This window comes from Pithys albifrons, chromosome 2 (assembly GCF_047495875.1).
Source record: "Pithys albifrons albifrons isolate INPA30051 chromosome 2, PitAlb_v1, whole genome shotgun sequence".
NCBI classification, from domain to species: Eukaryota; Metazoa; Chordata; class Aves; order Passeriformes; family Thamnophilidae; genus Pithys; species Pithys albifrons.
The window spans coordinates 13,721,354-13,744,014 of record NC_092459.1 but is presented as its reverse complement, the minus strand read 5'-3'; the positions used below and the strand labels follow the sequence as shown (position 1 = coordinate 13,744,014).

Sequence of the window (22,661 nt, the reverse complement as noted above, 5' to 3'; positions counted from 1 at the left end):
ACTTTCTCACGTAGTTTCATGTGTTCAGTATTGAGGTATCTCCACATAGCAAGTTGCAAAATATTGCTGCATTCATGGAATTGTACTTAAAACATCCCACTTTAAAATCCCAATATTTTAATTTAATAGTAGAAACATGTACCTCCAACATAAACTTGTAAATTCCTAAACAGTGAACTTCTGTTGCACTGTAAGCATCGCAGTTAAGTCAGATTTCTCTTAATGTTCTAGCTACAAAACTATTTACTCCCAAACACGTTTTAAGTTGCAGATGCCATAACCATGAGAGCAAATGTGTCATCTCAACTTCCAGTAGATGTGGCAGAGCTTGTAGGAATATGTACATCTTTATCAAAGACGCCAAACATTTGCAAAGATATTTTGAAATAAATAACTAGAAAGTGAGAGGGAAGCATCTAAGAAGGTGTCAAAAAGATCATTTACTTGTGTTGTAGTTTGGGATAATTATGTAAATTCTCTCCCCTGCCACTTAACTGCCCAGGCCAGCGGTTGACAAAAGAAGTAGTTAACTGTGATCGCTGGGGTGGGGGCAGGTTTGTCTCTTTTGGTTTTTTTTTTGGATATTCTCCTCAGTCTTGGCTCGGCGGAACGGGGGAGTGGGGGCTCCAAGGAGGCAGGCTGCCCTGCTGGTTACTGCTGGGGTTTTCCCTGGCTGTCTTGCCGCTGCCTACTTCGGATTACTTTTTCCTGCCGTGCTGCTACCTGCCTTGGATTTGCTGCTGGTCGCTCGTACCTTTTCTGCTTCTTGGACGGGGAACACAAGGGAAAGAGACTGAGTCCATCTGAAAGCCCACTGCTCGTCTGTTTCGCTGGAGAGGGACTGAAACTCACTCTGCAGCCAGCGGGCTGTGACAAGGACACTTAAGTATAACCTTTTCTCCCGGAGGAAAACCTGCTGGGTTTTGTTGTTGTTTTTTTTTTCCTCTTATGGTGTTGGGGAAGTGGGTTGCACTAGTCTGTTTACATATATATATATATATATATATAGCAGTTATCCTTCTTGTATTAAAATTCCTTTTCTTAAATTTGATAAAGAGTGGTGTGATTATTGAGGAGGAGGCCCCTCCCCTGCTTGTGGGTAAAACATTTTGGTTTTTCCCCTCAAACCGAGACAACTTGAACAACCAGATGTTCCAACAGTCCCTACAACTTGCTGTGGGAAACCCTCATTTAAAAGGCCTCCACACATGAATGCCCTAAACCTCTTAGTCAAAGGAGGACAGGAGTCATGCGAAGCACCCCGAGTTAGCCACAGTTTTAAAATTATGTGTCTGGACTCCCACAACTCTCTACTCTTTAGGCAAAGTTTTCAAGAATTGTTTTAAAGGCTTTTAAATTGTGGGGGGACACACACAAAGAAGGGGGATGGGGACACAAAACACAAGAAAACAAAACGAAAACAACACACACACATTACTAGGACAAGAAGCTTAAATTCTAAACAGAAAACTGTGAGAGCAAGTAGGGCAGGCAGAACAAAAAGCACATCCCTCCCTTTGTTCATTGTGTCCTTGGCAGACAGGCCTGTGCTTCCAGCCAAGTCTAGTATTTTCTGAACAGTGGTAGATTCTGCTCAATTACTGCAGTCCCTCCGAAGCACTCCCTGTCTCCTCCGAGGCCTGGCTGCCTATTCCCAGCTCCTCACCACAGCTTTGCAGCCTTCAATGAGCCACCTGCATCAGTGGCTCCCTCTGCAACTCTCCTTTTGCCACCCTTCAGCAATTTCTCAGTCCCATAACCTCTAAGCAAGCTCTCATGGGAACAAGCAATTTCTCCCTCCATACAAGAGATCCACCTATCCTTGTTTTAAAAAGAAGAAATGAGTCACGATGCATTTTGTTCACTGCAATTTATTTTGGAACTTCTTCAGCAATTTTTCTTTTACAGAAAGGATCAAACCAATGGCTTGCTTAACACAGTGATGAAGGCTTGGCTTTGTGAACAAAGATTTGGGAAGGGCTCTCCCCATCTGGATGTGCCCTTCCAGCCTGTGCAGTGGATTTTTTAGATGAGGCACAGCATGCACAAAACTGGCCCCATCGTTTAAGTCCTAAGGTCCATCTGCCACGGCCAAGCAACCATGGACGGTGACAGTGAAGTCCTCAGGACTGGAACCTACAGCCCCCGCTATTCCCAGGAGGTCTCCCATCCAAGTACTAACCAGGCTGACCCTGCTGAGCTTCCAAGATCTGACAGGATCAGGCATCAGGGAGGCATTTAACTCCTCAGGAACACAGACATCAGAAGCAGTTGTGAGAATCACACGGCACAGTAGCTCAGACAAGGAATACCTGGCTAGAAGACAAATGTTACTTTCATAGTGAAAGAATGAGAGATCCAGTAGGAGACCTAATAAAAAGGCCAAAACCAGGCAGGCATAACAAGAAATAATACCAGGAATACAGCTCAAAAACATTCAGGTTAGAATCAATAAAATTAAACACTGGAATCAAATTGAATGAAAAACACTTCCTGACTTCCACAAAGCTTCCACAAAAACATCCAATCTTATTTTGAAATACCTTTAATTAAGAACTTACTATGTCTGTGCTACATCAGAAGCTAAGATGAACTTAAAAATCTCCCTTCAAAAACTGACCTCAAGAAGACTACCTTGATTCCTTACAGCTGGAAATCATTTTAGATTCTGATGCCTACCATTTACACACCTTCCAGAATCCCTTCTCTTTAGTAAGGACATGGAAACCCTTCTTGGCATTTTTCTACAGTGTTGGCCCCAAGAACATCCTAGAAAATTAAAAGCTGTATTTCCACTATGTACCAAGATAAAAGCAAAACCCTGCACCTTTTGAGAGTGGATTTTTAAAAGCAATATAGATTTACATTCTTCATGAAAGAGAAATTAATAAGCTGACTTTCCTATCCTGTTCATATGCGTCTCCATGCATAGCTAGAACTAGGTATATCATTAAAAGTAGGTACTTGCTTAGGGCAACAGATTGCCCCAAACATAAATTGTTATTTTTAGAAATGGGTACCCCTGTTGGACAGGACAGTGAAAATTCCTGCTTCTTTTATTTTCTCAGCAGCAATAGAAACATAAAACACACATTTCCACTTCAAATCCCTTCTCAGCCTCCTGCCCACTGTCCTACAACAGAAATGCAGTTGCTCCTATGCAGACAAACGGCTTTAGGCAGGTTATAATGTTAACATTTCTGCTAATTAAGTTTCTTTTCAAGATACCCAACTCAAATGTCCTCAATGTCTCATCTAAGTTTTACACACCTCTTATTTTTTTTGTCAATTAACCTTCTCCAAATCTTCAGTAAATGTGCAGTACTCCATATGAAATGAAGCCCTTGACACCATATTCTCTATCCATGTAAGAACACTGTGTCTTCCCTATTACTCTCCACCTCACATAGCTTGCTTCATGAAGCTTCTCTTGGAGGTCACCCATGACATACAGATCCCATTGCTAATTTCAGGCCAACTATTTGCACACACAATTGAACAGCCTCCTTTCAACTAAGTATTGTTTGCTTTTTCAGTGTTGAACTAAGCCTGTCATTTTTTGTCCATCTATTGTTTCCTGTTAGTTCTAGTGTTCCTCAAAACATTACTACCTGCCTCGTTCAGCCCCACCTTGCAGTTGGCCCACTTTTGGGACACATACTCCCTACACAGCACTGTGTGGTAAGGCCACATCTGGAGCTGCGCGTGCAGTTCTGGCCTCCTCAGCGAAAGGGAGACATGGACGTGCTGGAGAGAGCCCAACAAGCCACACAGATAATGGAGGGACTGGAACTGCTCTCCTGTAGGAAGCAGCTGAGAGAGCTAGGACTGTTCAGCCTGGAAAAGGCTCAGGGGGACCTCATCAATGCATGGAAATTCCTGGAGGAGGGTGCAAAGAGGACTGAACTGGGCTCTTCACTGTGGTTCCCAGAGACAGGACCAGGGGCAGTGGGAAAAACCTGAAACACAGAGTGTGCTGTCTGAACAGCAAGAAACATTTTGTTTTCAGAGTGACTGAGCACTGGGCACAGGTTGCTCAGAGTCTTCCCTCCTTTGGACACTCAAAAGCAGTTTGGGCATGGACCAGAGTAATATGCTCAGGGTGGCCTGGCTTGAGCAGTGCATTTGGACCAGCTGACCTCCACAGGTCCCTTCCAACCTCAACCCTCTGTGATTCTGTAATTATTAATGTCTTTTTCACATCATTAATAACCATAATTGAGTTGTGGGGTTGCTGCACTTTTACCAAGAGAGAATCTATCCAGATTCCTAATAGTAATGATTCTTAAAATCGACAGCAACCCTTCACCTCTTAACAAATGCTTAATGAATAAGAGCAATACACAAGAAGCTGCTTTTGAGGCATCTTTCTTTTTAATAGTTACAATGCATTCAAAACCATGCAAATCAAACCACCTGTAAATCATAAAGGCAGTATTGCCAATTTCAGAAAACAGATTCAAAGATGAGGTTCAGAGACAATCTGTAGTAATCAGAGTTGATCAATCAAAATACAAGTAACATTTAAATCAAGTGAAGCCTAGTCATATTTAATAATTATCCACTGAGAAAGATTTAGCATGTGTAAGATTTCCTTGAAATTGGAAAAAAGGTTAAGTTTCTTTACCACATTGTCTTTAAAAGTAGAAAGAGGAACTCAGAAAATCATAGACCCTTGAAATCAAATACTACAAAGGGTTTTGTTATTTTGAGCTTTGAGTTTTTACACAGTATAATTTATAAAAACCTGGGAGATAAACCATGCAACACAACTGAACCAAAGCTTGTCCAGAACAAGCACAGTTGGTTAGATGACTGCACCAAACAGACATGGCCTGCCATGCCAGCAGCACCACGCACAGCAACGGCCTGATGACTGCTGTGAGCAAACCTACCCCGTCACCACAGCCAGTGTGAGAACAGTGTCCTGGTTTCAGCTGGGACAAAGTTAATTTTCTTTCTAGTAGGTGGTACAGTGCTGTGTTTGGGATTTAGCATGAGAATAATGTTGATAACACACTGATGTTTTTTCAGCTGTTGCTGAGCAGTGCTTACCCCAAATCAAGGGCTTTTTGATGTCTCGTACTCTGCCTACAAGCAGGTGCACGGCCAGGACAGGTGAATTGAACCCATCAAAGTGATATTCCACTCCACAGAGGATCATGCTCAGAATATAAACTGAGGGGAGCTTGCTCAGGGGACTGATCACAGCTCAGGGACGGACTCTGCATTGGTCAGCAGGTGATGTGCAACTCTACCATACATTGCTTGTTTCTCTGCAATTTTATTTCTCTCTTTCTGTTGTCTCCCTTTTTCTTTAGCACTGCACGGTACTGAGGTGCTGGCCCTGGTTAAACCACAACATACAGATATTCATCCAGCCAGGTTGTCTGTCTTAATGCCAGCATTTGAGTTGCTGAAGAGTACCTGCTGATATCCAAATTATACAAAAAAAAAAGGTACTGATGAAACACCATTAAATCATAAGGAAGTATCAGATATTGCTCTACTAACTCAAACATATCAAAACAATAGGAAACATCTAAATAATTTTGTAGCAGTAAGTACGCTAATTAAATCAGCAAGTGGACATTAAATTAGAAAGACCACAAACCCAGTTGATCAGAAAACCAAGTTACCTTGCAAAAAAGTAAAAAAATTAAGGAAAGTTTAAAAGCCTCAGATGGAGCTGAATTAAGTTGTGTGCGAAGCACAATTTTGGCTGTAAATAATCAACCATACAAATCTGTAATGGAAACCAACTATTAGGCAGCATTACACCAGAAAAAGATGCGTGGAAAGTCACAGCATTGGTAAACAGACAGAATAAGCCTTTTACTCTGCTTAGCATTACAAATGCCTCAACCTGTTTTGAAAAGCACATCTCCAAATCACATAGAACTGGAAGAATTCCAAAAGCAGCTACACAAAAAAGAGTAAAGAGGCCTTGAAAACACAACCTGAGAAGAGACTTAAATAGACTTGTTCAGGCTTTACTGGACTGAAAGAATATAATATAAATAGAAGACTCCTGCAAATGGCAAGAGAATACACTTCTCTTCATGGATGAAAGCGGCTCAAAGTATAGAAGATTTAGGCTAAACTTAGGCTAATTTCTAGGACAACCTAACCACAAGCACAGTTAAGCACCTATACAGGTTGCTTAACAAGACTAGAAGCTTTGTAAATTTGTAATTATTATTTTTTCAATATTTTAAACTGCCTTTTATTACAAATCCAGATAAACTCTCAAATCTCTTTCAGCCTCCTTTTCCAGAATTCTGTACTGGACTTTGTTTACCAAAGAAGCACTTTTCAAAATGAGAGAAACAGAGTCTGCCTAAAATAATTGTCCAGTATGTAGATGAACAGACAACTGTATTTAAAGTATTTATAAATTACAGTCTGTTAAGAGCTCAGAGGCAATGGGAAGGAAAAACATCTGTGGGAGCCAGTCAAGATACTGATGATCTGGCAAGACAAACTCAAGTACAGGAATGAGAGACACACCCATGGGAGCTGTTTTCGTGTCCTACCATTTTAGTACTACTCAGATTTCTTTTAAACGCTTCCAACCTTGTCAAATCAAGGTTACATTTGCTGAAAAGATTTTATGTTTTGCATTATACAGTCAAGCAGTTGGTTTTGAACACATTCCGTACGTTAAACATTGTTTAATTACAAGTTCAGCTATGCTGTGAGGGCAGGCAGTCTACACCTCCCTTATCTCCTGATCAATGCAAACAAATATTTTCAAGTGAGAATGAGCCTTTGGAACCAGTAAATTCAGAAACATGTGTTTGGTAAAAGAGAGAGAACCCAAAACATTTTTTCTATCTTCTAATTTACAGACTGTACAAATATATTCTGTATTAAACTTCTTTGCAGTAAGTCACAGAGCACATCATTAAATGCAAAAAAAAAAAAAAGAAAAAAGAAAAATGCAAGCAGTGTAAATAAAAAAGTTAAAAAAAAAGTGAACTGAGCTTAAGTTCTCACCACCACTTCCTTCCTTCTACATATATCACTTTTATTCTACATGCCTTTCTCCTTGAAAAGCCAAATGTAGCATTTCTTATTAATTCCTTTGGGACAGCAGGGACTGTAAGAAAGCAGACGATCTCTGAAGAAATGGAGAAATACAAATCACATGCTTAGAATATTAGATTTCTTAACTTCCATAAAAAGAGGAAAAAATATTGAGCAAGATGCAAATTTAGAAATAGAACTATCATTTTATTCAGCACCATCCCAAATGAGGATACAAAGTCTGTGGCCAAAGCAAAATTGGCAGCAGCTCTCTGTAAGGCAAGGTATTTCTAAAATTTTCATTATAAAAACCAAACAGACATATTTACCTTGGAAACTGAAAAAAAGAATTTGTGGATTGGAAAACTGAGAGCTAAATTCCATCAAAAGCTTTGCCCCTCCTCCTCAAGCAGAAATCTTGGACTCTGCAGCAGAACTGCACCCACACATTGATTCTCACAAGTCGTGCCCTGATGAGCACAAGAAAGAAGGACGCAAGCAGAGAAGCATGAAAATAGAGGAAGGCTTCTTCCTTCAGAAAGGCACTTCCAGAAGTGTTAATCTGTGCACATAAGTCTTATTGTTTTCTGCTTTTCAGCAACTCAGAGAAGACAGTGTAGGAAGAAATGGAATTTTGTTTCTAGTCTACTCCTCCTTACTTCTGCTGGTCTCTTCATAACCTACCTAGTTTACCAAAGGGTAAGACAAATCAAAACCAAAGTAAGAAACAAATATGGAAGCTCTTTCCTTTTAAGAAAGAAAACAAAACAAACAAAGAACTAAAAACATCCCAACAACAAAAAACCAAAATAAAATCCCATAAACAAAAAAACCCACATTAACTTGAAAGTACTTGTAATAGTCTTCAGTTCAGAAAACAGCCTTCAGTCTTCAATGAATATTTTCATACCAACAAATGATGAAGAATCAATCCCTTTCTAAAAGTTTATGCTCATCTAAAAGGAAGGTGCATACTTGGTTCATTTAAATGGTGACCTCCACCCTAGTAATTGGTCAGGAAACTCTGCGCCATGTATTTTAGACAGCTTTGTGTTCCAGTGGAATACAAATGTTCTCTTACCATCCATGTTTCCTATGGATTTGGAGCTCTATTTATGCAATCTCTGGAAATCCCATTTCCTTGTATTTATCTAGTTCAAACAGCAGGGAGATCTGAAATTTCATGAATAATACAGCATCTTTCATTACTGCAGCCAAATAATCTCCAAAATAGCCTATGACGTTTAAAGGGTAAAGCTATTAGTCTCCTTTTAGAAAATAAATCACCTCTCCCCCAAGATTTAGTCAGAAAGCATGATGCAAAGATTTTATAAACCTCACACACTATATTGATAGAGAAAAAAGTAAAAGCTACCAAAGTCCCTGTGTATACTAGTTAAGTCAGACATCCTGCTCCCCACCTGCCTTTCCCACTGTACTTACCTCTCCACAGAGTCTGGAATGCTGAACTAGTCAGGCTATAAAATGACAGCAAACAACCAAGGATTCGTGTTTTGTTGTTATTTGTTTCGTGGGTTTTGAGTTTAGGTTTGTTGGGGGTTTGTTCTGCTTTTGTTTTGGCTACTTGTTTGCCTGGGTTTTTTACAACGAAGACATCCTAGCAAGAAAGATTATATCAAAATGATCTTTAAAAAGATCCCTAAAGGAAATGAGAGTTTTATACACACTGTGATGCATCATGTTTTGGGGAGAGTAGTTAATCCCCTTGAAAAGAAGATCTGGAGTATTGAAATAATGAGGAAGTAGCAGGCTCTCTAACTATACTATCCAACACAAAACTGGAAAAAGACATACAACTTCTTTCCTGTCTGAAGCTGAAAGGGCCTTCCTCTGCCCAGACTTGAGAACATACAGAAAAACACAAGAGCACGAAGTACGTAATAGTCAGATAAATATCACCAGTTCAAATTCAAGAAAAATGAACACACCCTTTGAACTGAAAAAGTATGGCAGTTCACACACACACACACACAAGGTCAAGGCACCACATGTGTTCTACAAAGAGACAGGAGAGGCAGGCAGTAGGCAGAAGGAAAACAGCAAGGAATTGCACTGGTTCATAGGAATGCAACAATTAGCAGGTCCTTAGAATGGAAACAGAAGGTCCAGCTGCTAAATGGGAACATGATTTGTACTGCAGGCCAAACTTTGTCATCTTTGTACACTCAAGTCCACAAGAGATGGGTGAAGGTTTTGAAAGCATCCCAGATTTAGGACGATCAGTACTCTCTTCTCCACTCAGCTTCAAATTTTCATGACATGTAAAGGAAATTATCTTTAAAACAATCAAATTTATGCCTAAGCTGATTGAACCAGTTGGCCAATTTCAAATGCACAATCAAAGCGTTGGCTTTCTTTCACTTAGAAACTGGGGGGGGGAGGGGGAAGAAAAAATAAAACCAACCACACAAAGCCCACCATGCATTTTCATTTTCAAGAATCAAAGAGGACCATAAATGGCCTGAACTGTGGATGAACAATTTATAGGATCACAGAATGGCTTCAATTTGTGGATGAACAATTTATAGAATCACAGAATGGCTTCGATTGGAGGGCACCATAAGGAACATTTAGTTCCAATGCCCCTGCCATGGGCAGGAACACCTTCCACTAGACCAGGTTGCTCAGAGCCCCATCCAGCCTGAACTTGAACAATTCCAAGGAAGGAACATCCACATCTTCTTTGGACAAACTGCTGCAACACCTTACTATTCTCACAGGGAAGTGTTTCTTTCTTGTATCTAATCTAAACCTATCTTCTTCCAGCTTAAAGCCATTCCCCCTTGTCCTATTACTACATGCCCTTGTAAACAGTCCCTCTTCTGCTCTCTTGCAAGCCTCTTTTAGGTACTGGAAGGTGCTCTAATATTTCCCCAAAGCCTTCTCTGTTCCAGGCTGAAAAGCCCTAACTCTTTCAACCTGTCTTATGGGAGAGGTGCTTCAGCCTTCTGATCACAATCCTGGTCCTCCTCTGGACTTGGTCCAACAGTTCCATGTCCTTCTGATGTTGGAGACCCAAGATCCAGAAGCAGCACTCCAGGTGGAGTCTCACAGGAGCAGAGTAAAGGGGCAGACTCACCTTCTTGACCTGCTGGCCAAGTTTCTTGTGATGCAGTCCAGGATATGATTGGCTTTCTAGGCTTCAAGTGCACATTGCCAGCTCATGTTGAGCATCTCATCAAGCAACACCCCATAGTCTTCCTCTCAATCTACCCTCAGCCCAGCCTGTGGTTGTGCTTGGGATTGTCCCAGCCCAGGTGCAGGACCGTGCACTTGTCCTTGTTGAGCCTTACGGGGTTTGCACAGGCCCAACCCTCAAGCCTGTCCAGGTCCCTCTGGATGGCATCCCTTCCCTCCCATGTGTCAACTACACCACAGTTTGACGTCTTTGGCAAATTTGCTGAGAGTGCACTCATGCCCTTGCCTTTGTCACTGATGAACACATTAAATAGAACTGGTCCCAGTACAGACCCCTGAGGGACACCACTTACTCATCACTGGTCTCCACTTGGACATTGACTGCAACTCTTTAACCTCATTACTGCTAAAATAAGGACCTGATCTTTGGAAGTCTACAAATGTGTCAAAGTATCACTTTAGAATGAAAAAGACGAAAGCAAAATCAAACATGTAATAAAATGAACCAATATTACCTCCAATACAGAAAACAGGCAAGTAAATACCATGGCTAGAAAAGCCAGTTGGGGTTGTTTCAAAGCTGGTTGACTTAAATATCTTAATAGGTTTTCTTAAGGGAAAACACTCCAGTGCTTGCTCTCCAGAAGAAAAGTTCCTTCTACTTAGGAAACAGCCTATTAAAGACATAAGCCAGCTGTGTGTCCTTACCACAAAAAGGGCTAATGGAATCCCAGGCTGCATTAGGCCAAGTGCTGCCAGCAGGTCAGGGGAGGTGATCTGCCTCCTCTACTGGGCATTGGTAATGGCACACCTGGAATATTGGGTCCAGTGCTGTGTTTTCCAGTACAAGGGAGACATGGAAATATTGGAGTGAATCCAACAAAGGGCAACTAAGATAAGTGACTGGAGAATCCTTAGATGGAAAGGGTGAGAGAGCTGAGCTTGTTCAGCCCAGAGAGGAGAAGGCTTAGGGGGATCCATCAGTGTATGTAAATACCTGAAGGGAGGCCACAGAGAGGACGGAACCAGGCTCTTCTCAGTGGTGCCCCGTGACAGCAGCGTGCCCAGAGGCAACAGGCACAACCTAAAACACAGAAGGTGCTCTCCAAACAGCAGGAAACACTGACACAAGTTGCCCATGGATGTTGTGGACTCTCCCTTCTTAAAGATATTCAAAAGTCATCCAAATAGTCTAGAACTTGAGCAACTGGCTCTAGGTGGCCCTGCTTGAGCAATAGGGTGATCTCTGGAGGTTCCTTCCAACTTCAACCAATCTCAAATTCCACAAAGACTTTTCAGGCTGTTACAATTAATAAAGCTGAGTATTTCAGGTGCACATCAGAAAACAAGGACTTGCTCCTGTATGAGTCAATCCTGGAATTTCAAGCCCAAAACTTTGCCATTAGAAAGTAAGATACCGACAGAGCAGACAAAGTAACCAGTTGCTGCAGGGGAAGGCTCACTGCTGAGCCTTTAACGAGAACTGTCTGGCTGAGCTGAAGTTACCATCCATTTTCTCTCTCTGCCTCCTCAGATCTCTTGGCATCTAAAGCATCCAGCAACCAGCATCCATCTGGCAGAAGTCCTATTCTGGAATCCTTCAGGCCCTCAGAGACAGGGTACTCAACTTCTCTGGCAAAATGAACCAATATTTCCATTTGCAAAAGATTCCCTTTGACAGAGAATCCTTAACTGAGCACTCTGATAGTTCAAGGATTGTCTGCTGTTTTTACCGTACGATAAAGCCTGATTACTCAAATCTAAGAGAACAACAGGTCAGGACAACAATAAATACACAAAGTCCATAATTCAAGTGCCAGTTATCCTGTTTGGCCTCCTTTTTCCCATCCCATCTTTTCTCAACTGCATCATGAACTAGAATTTGCAGGAGTTACCTGCTAATCACTACCTACTACAATTCTTAAGCACACCTGCACACAGAGACAGGAGCAGAGAAAAAATTCTCACTACCAAGCAGAGTAAAAGAAAGTGACCTACTACAGGTTGGCCAGGTATCTGCTCAGTGACTTGATCAAATGCCATTTCAAACATATGTTATCACTGTTTTTGTCTTGTGACACGAAAACTGAAGCACTGCATCCAGAACAAACTAGACAGTGTCACAGTGTCCCTGTGTGTTTGCAGATGATGGAGAAAAAGAGCAATTAAGAAACAAAGTATTTTCTGATTGCTTACATATTTTCACTCTTACTATGAGAAAATAAGGAAAGAAAATCCAATACATGATTACGCAACACTGTAAAAATACACTGTGGATAGATAATACCTTCATTTCACAATGAACACAAGCACACAGCAGGTCATTATCATTCTGGTAATGTCTCTCAGTACTGACCTGAAGAATAAGTTTACAAGAAATATATTGAATAATGGATGTTCTTTCACCACTTAGCACCTATAGCAGAATATTAAAGAGATTAAGAATTATTTTATTTCTTTATTGGTTTTGCTCATAAACACAAGATGGTGATGCTTGTGAGGAATGGATATATTAAGCAACACTGGCATTGCTTTTACCACTGCCTACTTCTCCAGTTTCAAAAAGCATCACTTACCTTATAAGCCAAAGCATTATTACTGGCTACTAAAAATATGGGGTTTCTACTTCTAGCAAAAGAGACTCTTCTGAATAACTTCTGAATACGGCATCTGGTATTTGGGTGTGTTTGAGTTTATGTTGCAATTTGTATCTTGATCTTCATTCCTAAAAGGATGGCGCTTAAGAGCAGAAATTATTTTGTATTCCTGAGGCACATGAACACTGCAGAGGGAATACTTTTGCAGGATCTTTGAAAAGTACACTGAGGAGTTATATGAGTAACAAAACATAGTTGGCACAAGAAACTACACTTGCTCTGCTTCTAGATGCCATAGGCTCCTTTAATTACACCCTTCTACTACTTACACAGATTGTGTCACATATACTAATTGCTCAAACATGAAGTATGGAAAAAATGCCAGAGAAAATAACCAGCTTCCAAAGCCACACACTTTGCATTAAAACAACATCAGAATAAAGCTTTATTTTAACGCACTTTTCAGAATCCATGCATGAACCAAGTTTTGTTTTCACATTAGAAAGCCTTAGCTTTTTCAGTTTGGAGATATCCTACCTGGGCTTGGATGTTGATACTTCAGACACTTACACAACACAAAGCAACAGCTGCTATTCTGTTCTCCAGAGCTCGGAACAACAAAGCAGCCATTGGCTTCTGGCTGCAGCTCTGACAGCAGCTTGGTAGCAAGGCCCTCAAGCTCTTCTGGAAAGGTCCCTCAGGCACAGTAATAGAACATACCACATCATGGTCACATAGACTGAATTTTAATTTTGTTACCACATTAAATGGTAAGAATTTACCATGGGGACAATTCTTAAGTAATAGCAACCATACCGCTTACATGCATTTCTGAAGCAAACCTCTCTGTGAACCTCCTGCAGTCAAGACAACTGAGAAACAACACCCTCGACTACGGTTTTACATGAATGTCCTCTGTCTGCAGAAGAATGTGCCCACAGCATGTCCTGGGCAGCTTTCCAGAGCACCACAGTCATTCAGAGAAAGAGACCCAGAGGAACGTGCACTTTTGCTTCATTAGAACTGCAGACAAGTGCATACTGCTAATCAATGAGACCTCCTTCCATCTTGTAGGATAAAAAAAAAGGCTCTATAGGTTTTTCTTTTGATTTATTATAACACATTTACCAAGTTTTAGCTGACATCTGTATGGCTAACAAAGAGAATGGCAAAATCCTATTTCTCACTCTATACATACCACCTCATTTACACCTCGCAAGATGCCCTTAAGGCACTCGATCATTACGAGCCACTTTGAAGACAAAAAGCTCTCTACAGAAGCAAAAATACCACTGAAAACCAGTACTCTGTATCAGAGCCAGAGCACAGTGATTAGGCACAAGGATATGACACAGCATATGTTAATAGATTAATCTATTAAACGGATACCATGGTGGAGGGATGCAGAAGAGGAACACGTGATGAGCTGAAAAAATTGAGACTTAGTAAAGAATATCCAGAATATGGGATTTAAAACATCAGACACTCCTAAAAAGAGCAGAATAACAAGAAAAAGAAACCCATCCATGTGACCATTGTTTAAAATTGTGCATTACTTGTATGCATTGTGCATTCCCATGTGGTACAGGCTATTAATAAAACACATTATTCACTCTTGAAGTAATAGTAGACCAGATTACCCAGAGCTTCCTTTTGCAAGCCCACTGACTTCACAGTTCCTGTTGTGCCTGTGATTAGTAATGACTGCAAGAACTCCTCAGCAGTTGCCTATTCTAAGTATTTTTATTTCATCCAGTTTTGAAGATTAACATCATGTAACATTGTCCAAGGTCTGCATATTCTTACCAGATGTAAACACACAGCACACCTGTTTAAGCACCACACAGCTAAAATGTCATAGGAAATAAAACACCAAAAGTTCCACTACTTCTTAAGTCAGATTTAATACAGAAATCACACAGCAATTCACAGTACTTTTTTTGTTTATCCACTTCTCTTTCAGCATTATCCAATACAACTTTTAAACAGAAAGTTCAAAAATTTCTGCTATAAAACAGTAAGCTTCCCAGCTAAAAACTATGTCAACTGATACATAAGGAAATAGACTTCTTGCACATAGCCCTCTTAAAACTGCTTCATCCATACTGAAGAAAGTGTAAGTAAATCAGTTGCTTATCTTCTAATTGTATAAAAAAATGGATTTCTTGTTTGAATATTAGAAAAATACTTGTCTTCAAAAAAACTGAAAAGTGTATTGAAAGCAAGCCCAAACTTGCAGTGTCAAATACTCCCTCTGACATTTCTTTATTACTCAGCCTGCCCTCCACCTATTTCTACCGACTTAGAGACACGACCTCTGTACTTTCTCTTGGCAGTCTGTTTTGTTTCACCCTCATCCCCGTTTTTATTGCTGATACCACCTCTTATAAAACAGGATAGAAAGACTACTCATTGCCTAACATGGTCCCCTCCTACCAAATCAACTGTCTCAATTACAGCTGGTTTGTTTCACTTTAAATTGAAATGAGCCTAATAAATTTAAGTTAATAATGCCAAATCAGTATAGTTACTGGGTGAGGGGAAATTAAAGATTAAAAAGCTTTTGTGCAAGTCCGGACCCAAATGAGACAACTCAGCTGCATGAAGTCACCTCAAATAAATTTTAAGCTATAATAGACATTGAAGGAAGACACCAAAAGGAAATGGCTCACATGCTTATGACAACTGGAACTATCCAGGATCACGTTACTATTAAGGAAGACTTGGGTTTCATAGGGCAACCTGCTCTAGCTGATCCTGCTTTGAACAGGCAGGATTGGAGCGAGAAACACTTCCCTCCTCAGCTCTTCTATGATTCTGTGATCTCACCTTTAACTTACAGTAAAGACATTTGATCTACAAAACCAATCAGCTTTCAAGCCTATATGGAGCTTGCACACATTTTTGACACACTAGATTTTAAAATTAAGGCATTTGTATTCACGAAGTATCAATGCTTTTCATTTACATCCACCTTCCCCTAAAGGAAACAAAACACAAACAGAATTTTTGGCTTTTGTTGTGCATTCCTACGAAGGCTGATCACCTTTTAGCTCCAACCCAGACACTCTGTACATCACCACTTGCAGTTCTGCAGGCAAAACTGACTTGCACAGTTTGCAGCCAACAGTTCCATTAAGGACAATGAAATAATTGTTTGCTGAGCTTGTCATAATTATTCAAGTGAAATTTGTCTCAAATATAAGATATTTTACCAAAGAATAAAAAAAACATGCAGAAGCATGCTCCTAGACAAGAAAATTGGCTATAACACACAGAATCCTTGCATGTAACATTTCTATCCCAAATACTACTGGTTCAATTCAGTCAATGCCATGCAACCACAATTTTTAATCAACTCTTATTAGCAGCAGTCTTTGCCAAGAGCTGAAGACCACAGCTTTCACTGAACTCTTCCAGGTACAATTTCTTCTGACACTTCATTTTGTGGGGAGCCTGATTTATTTGACATCAATAGTTTGTTGAGGTAATAAACCATGCAGCAATGATACCATGACTCAGAGCTCATTTGCTGGCAGTCAAGTTGCTTGGCAGCGTGACAGGCAGAGTAATGTGCCTTGGAGAAGTATCTGTATAGATGCTAAAGCTTTCAGAGACCACCAAAGAAATACAAAGCCTAGAAAACACAACTTTACACTATCAATTTTCTTTTGCTTGATTGATTGTGCTCAGCTTCACTTTGAGCACAAAGATTTAAAAAAAAAATTATGCAAGCCAAAAAGCAGTAGCTACTCTGTCCCAGCAGACTTCTAACACACCCAGGTATTTTACGCCACTGCTTCCTTCCAAGAAGGGTTTGTCTTCCATATGCTTAGAGAAACAAAGTACACAGTGTGAAAAAAACTACCTCTCAATTTAAAGTTTAGGAAAGTAAGAGAGTCCTCTTTCAGCTACACATCAATACTGAATAAGATATAGATACTTCATACAACAGAAGTACAGAATTTTTTTCACCTGAGTTTTTTCAAGTGCGATAAAAGAGGTTTTATATGCAAATGGCATTGTTTAAAATTCCTGTTCTCCCGAGAACTCTGTTCTTTTGAGTAGCATCAGCAATCAAGCAAAAATAAAATAAAATAATTTAAAAAATTAAAAAGGGGCAAGGATTTCAAAAACATTCTGATTTAGACTCTTCTCTCTGGAATATTAAGTATAGAATCAGATTTTTTTATCTAGTTGCATTAAGGCAGCATATGTCCCCCTTCTGTACCAAACCAACTGGAACAGCTACAACACTTCAAAAATGCCTTTGCATTGTTGTTTATTATCTTTATCAGCCTCTCCACTTAAGTGTCCACCTTCACAAAGCTGCAGACATGACATGACTCCTGTCCTTCCTTCTTTCTCCCTATATGGGGACACACACCCCAAAGATTAAAAAAATGTTTTTAATCTTTATTTAAAAGTACAGCAAAACGTGATCGGCACTAAAGGTATTAAAATTCTAGTTCTCTTTTCACTCCACTTCTGTAATTACAAAAAATATGCTCAATAAAGGCCTTTCCACACAAACATTACAATTCTAAAAAGGATAATAAAATGATGTAAGTTGAAAAATAACTTCATATAAGGCATGCATTGGGTTCTAAGCAGGCACAGCCAGGAGAGCTACAGGAAGTTATCATAGTGGATGAACTACTTCGTAACGACTTAAAACAAATACTTTCAGAAGAAATTCATGAGCATGGATTACTAGGAAATTCCTGTGTACTTCAACAGCTGTTTACTTCAACAAGTCTCACTTTTCAAGTCATTGCAGACAGACATCCCTTTACATGGCTATTTTTGTACTGGTCAAACCTCCAGCATACAGAGAATCACTGCCTGGTGCTAGTCAGTGCTTCCATTTATGATCTTCAGAAGTCTTATCTCCATGTAAGCCTCAGAAAAATCATGACATTCAGCATTGCTAAACACCTGACTGACAAATGAGGTGCCACAATTAACATGCCGAGAGAGTTCACTCAGATCATCAAGACTTATTTGTCTCTAATCTGAGATTTCTAAGGCAAAATCATCAAACCTCCTCCACACTTCCATTGCCAAATCTCCCAGTGTTTGTCAAAGCCACAGTAAGGAGTGAAGGCAAAGGGGAACAAGGCATTGCTGGGTCCTGGCTCTGGCTAGGAGGGTAAGGGAACTTACGGAGGAGGAGCATTCCCAAATCCCAAGAAAGCAATGACCAGAAGCACATCCACAGAGACCAGAAAACAAAGCAGAACCACAAAGCAGCTGAGGTTGGCAGGGACCTTTGGAGGTCATCAGGTCCAAGCTCTCTGCTCAAGCAGGGCCACCCAGAGCAGCTGCCTAGGACTGTGCCCAGAAAGCTTTTGAATATCTCCTAGGAGGGAAACTACAACCTCTCCCATGGTAATCAAGTGTTTCCTGATGTTCAGGCAGCATTGTGGTTCAGTCTGTGCCTGTTGCCTCTGATCCTGCCCCTGGGCACCGCTGACAGCCTGGCTCCCTCACTCCAGGTATTCTAATACATTGCTGAGATCTCCCCGAGTCTTTTCTCCAGGCTGAACAGTCCCAGCTCTCTCAATCTTTCCTCACAGGAGAGATGATCCAGTCTCATCATCTTTGTGGCCCTTGCGGCACACACATCAGCTCATTATGTATTTACTGCTATTCATTATCTTGGGTCTCCGAGTCCTTCATTAATTTATTTTCCACAACTTAAATATGTCATAAAACAGCTAAGGAGGTTATTTCTGGCATTAGAAAAAAAATAGTTCACTTAAGTCTTAGCAGTTCAACTCTAGACTTCTGCAACAAGAAAGTATCATCCTGCAACTTTAAGCATAACACAGAAGGTATCAGGCATGAGTAGCATGTCTATTGCTTGATTTTACATTACCATATTTAAGAAATTTAAGTGAACACTGTAACAGTAATGATTTTTGAGAAACAGATTATTTTCTACACAAACACAGCTAGGACTTCCATATTTTGTCAGTGAAGTTCCTGAGGAAACTACAGACTTCAGTGAAGCACCTGTGAGCCCTATAACTACTGAGGGACATTATTTACACTTGCTAATTAACAATTCCAAAAGTTGGTAAAATATAAAATACAAAGTTTCCTTCTTTTTTAATATGTTCTTGCACCCCAGATCTCGGGTTTTACCTTTTAATTTTTCTTCCCCCCTCCCTATACTGTTGTTTCATTAAGGCTTTCATCTTCAACATGCCAGGCACGTCAAGACCAACCCAGAAGCAAGAGCTGCACAAGGATTGGTTCCCTCAGGAAAGCCACAAAGGCAGAAACTTCATAGTAGAGACACTTTTAGAGTCCAGTCGAAGTACTTTAAAAAAGAAACAAAAGTTTAGAGGAGTATGAGATGTGAAAGTGCTTTGGAGAATGCAGAAGTTTATCAAAGGTCTCCTTGCTTCAGAGGGCAAGGAAAGCCAGTGCACAGTAACTGAATTTATAGCAGTCTACGAAATTTAGTTTTCTTTTACTTGTTGAGCAATTTTTGGAAAGGCTGGAGAGAGTGAGGAGCTACATTAGAGGGTAGGAAAAGCAGGATGAAGGAGAGAAATAGTGATTTTCCCATCTACACACTCACGGAATCTGCAGGACAGCAAGCAGGGCAGGGAAAAGAACAGGGAAACTTAGTTCAGTGGATAAATTTAGATAAAATACAACAATACTTTGTACAATACACAAGTGCTTTTCCAACACAAAAGCCACTTGAATCCATATTTACATCAGATATAGGTATCTGACGTTCTATAGACTCCAAGGTTGAGATGCTCACGAACAAGGCAGGTAACCTCTAACTAGGACTGCCAGCCAATGGGCCTCTACGATATAGAAGGTAAATCCCAACCTTGGGCTATGCAGGTATCTCCAAGCACTACAATAGCTGTTCCCATGCACACACCTTCCACTAAGACATTGATGGGGTCCTTCTCTGAGGCCAGGTGGGAGCAGCTGAACTCTGCTATACAGCACTTACCCTTCCATGTCCCTTGGGCTCCGTGAGACACATTCATAGCCGGAAGACAAGCACTTAGGTGGGAAGGGGAGTCATTCATATTAGTTTCTGTTCAGACTGCCAAACAGAAAGATGTAGGGGGCATTCTCATAACAGAAAATTAAGAGTACCTGGTGCATTCCTTTAGTAAAAGGTTGCAGGCATCGTTCCTTCTGGGATACTCTGGCAATGGAGGGAGCAAACCTTGTTCAGTTTTGCCTGTATCGCCTATTAGAAATGGATCCTGAAGCTTCCCATACAGCATCCAAACATCATCCACAACTTGAAATAACAAATGACTGTTATACTTTTTTTTCCCTCCACTGAAAGAAGAGTTTTTTTGTTTCATACAATGGCATGTTAATCCACATGGTGATAGAGCAACATTAGCTCAGTAGTCAAATCTGGGCTTTCCCCTCCCAACTGCACAGTAACAGCTGGGTATAACACAGCAAACATTCCAGCAGATCAGGCCATGCAGTTAAAACAGCTGATATGAATTAGGACTGGGAATTAAGAGTTGCCTTGCTCCACTGTAGCAATATTAAATACACACATGCCTACCTGCCTCTCACTATTAGGAATGTAAACCATCGGATTTCCTTTCATGAGAAAGTTATGTAACTGGTTATGATAAAGATCCAAGTATTCCTGACTGGTACCTCCCTTTGCTGCATTTTAACCGTCTTTTAAAATACTAAGTTACACAAGTTACAGCTTACACTGCTGAATGTCTAAAGAGAAATCAACATGAACGAGTTGCTTTGTAACAACCTCTAATCAAATAAACCATGTGTATGTAAACCAGCCCTCCAATCAAATGAGGTTCTCTCATATTTGCAGTAGTTTGAATGTGTCAGGTGTTAAAGACAACCCTGAAGATAAGAGCTTAATATGGGATATTTCAAAAGACAATAAAATTATATTCAGTATCACAGTATAAAGCAGCAGAGTGATCTAACAGGTAGGATCATGAACTAAGGCTGCCCTGCTTTGTGCTTTCTGTGTTAAGCAATTTTCTTCTTTATTTCTTTCACCAGCATCTTTCCTAACAGCCTCACATACTTCAGGAACCTATTCAAGCAAGGATTTGCTATTTTACTAAACATTTATGCAGGAATTAACACAGTGGGAACCTAATTTGGTTCTGATCTCTAGCTAGTGGAATAGTAAAACATATGCATGCAGTAATAAAATAAATATTTTCCCTGCTTTCCAGAATGATTGAAAAACAGAAACAAGTGTTATTCTATATGTATTCAGATACTGCTAATCTAATCATGCTTTCAAGCAAACTTAGAATAATATCCTATGTATTTTACATAAACATATTCTTTACCTAAGACAGTATTCACACTGTTATTAAAATTACAAACACAGTACAGAGAAAAATTTCTGACACGCATTCTCTTCCTTTTGGATGTCTTCCTTCTACTAGCATGGGCTGTTATCAAATTACATTTATATAATTAACTCATTTGTGAGACACCTAAAAATATTTAGGTTTAAGTAACAGTGAAAAAAATTGGAATGCATAGAACACAAAAGAGGTCTCCGTGGGATATTAGTGATTATAACAAGCTTAAGTTATTCCAAAAAGCTGGCAAAAATTTCCAAACAAGCCATCTTCTCTCCTGGAAATAAAACAATGATTGGCAGAACTCAAATACTGTAATGTTATGAGACAACTAGAAGTATGGCATATGTGCACCATTACAAAAAAACTCTAAAACTGCAGCATTCTATTAAAGGCAAAAAAAATTTAGAATGGAAACTTACTTGTGCATATTTTCCACTCCTATTATGATCATGATATAGTAGGAAATTCCACTTTGTATAACAAAATGTAAGGCATACCTAGGGGAAGAAAAAAGTAAACCCTTATAGCATTTTCTTTAATAACAATAAACTGTATGCATTTGTTTAATGTGAAATTAAAGAGGTTCAAAGTTTAATCTCCCTTTAGTATAGCACAGACAGCACTAATGACCAAAAACTACAGACTTAGCTGGAATGCTCCAGCTTATAAACAAGAATACAGTAAATACTGATAATCCTTAAAATACAGAGAATATGTCTCATACTACTTCCGCTTGGCATTATTTCCTGTGTAAATAACATGACAGTTTTGTGGATTAACTTCCATAATCATCTTTTTACCCATTTACAACAGTTATCTCAGATAAGGCCAACAATATCTTGGTATCCACAATATCAGCACATGGTAAGATTTCCCAGTCAAGAGAAATGGTGACCACGTCCAGGCAGCCTCTTTGTCCTGGGCTGTCAATAACTAATAAAGGTGCACTGGTGATGACAGTCTCAAAAACACAAAAAACCCATACACAGCAACAACCCAAAGATTTATCTCACAGAGGTGCTCTAATCTCTTCTTATTTATGTTCTGCAGCTATCCCAATACCATTGCTCTGGGGGTTTGGTTTGCTTTTTCAAGGAGTTACACTTCAGTAAGCCTGTGGAGTGCTGGTAGCAAAGCAGTGCCAGTGGTTGGAAAAAAGAACTGATCCTTGGGAAGTTGATTCTTTTTCACTCTGGTACTACACCTGCCTCAGCTGCACAGTCACATGTGCGCAAGTGACTTACCAATCTAGTCTGGGAATTTTTTCCCACAAAAGAAGCCTAAAAAGCAGCTACTATTTTGTTACAGTGATGCTGTTTTCTTTCAGCTTATCTTCAGCAATTTCCTAATTTAACTCCTCCTACCCTCACAAGGAAATGACTTTCAACAAGAAACCCAGTTCTATCCAACTAAAATCCTACAGAGTCTACGCATGATGAACTGAGGGAAAACCAGTCACTTGGACAGGAATTGACCTTGAAAGTCTTGACTTTTTATGGAAGGTCCAATCTGC

General features: G+C 40.0%; 1 protein-coding gene across 2 annotated transcripts in view; it reads right to left on the bottom strand.

The window, feature by feature from the left end:
• The window catches only part of MBOAT2 (membrane bound glycerophospholipid O-acyltransferase 2), a 108,662-nt gene that overhangs the window by 65,944 nt on the left and 20,057 nt on the right, over window positions 1-22,661 (bottom strand). For both annotated transcript variants that reach the window (XM_071548372.1, XM_071548373.1), the window contains one exon: window positions 21,568-21,645. In XM_071548372.1, the coding sequence (XP_071404473.1) occupies window positions 21,568-21,645 (78 nt within the window). Of the gene's footprint in view, window positions 1-21,567; window positions 21,646-22,661 lie in introns of those variants that run through there.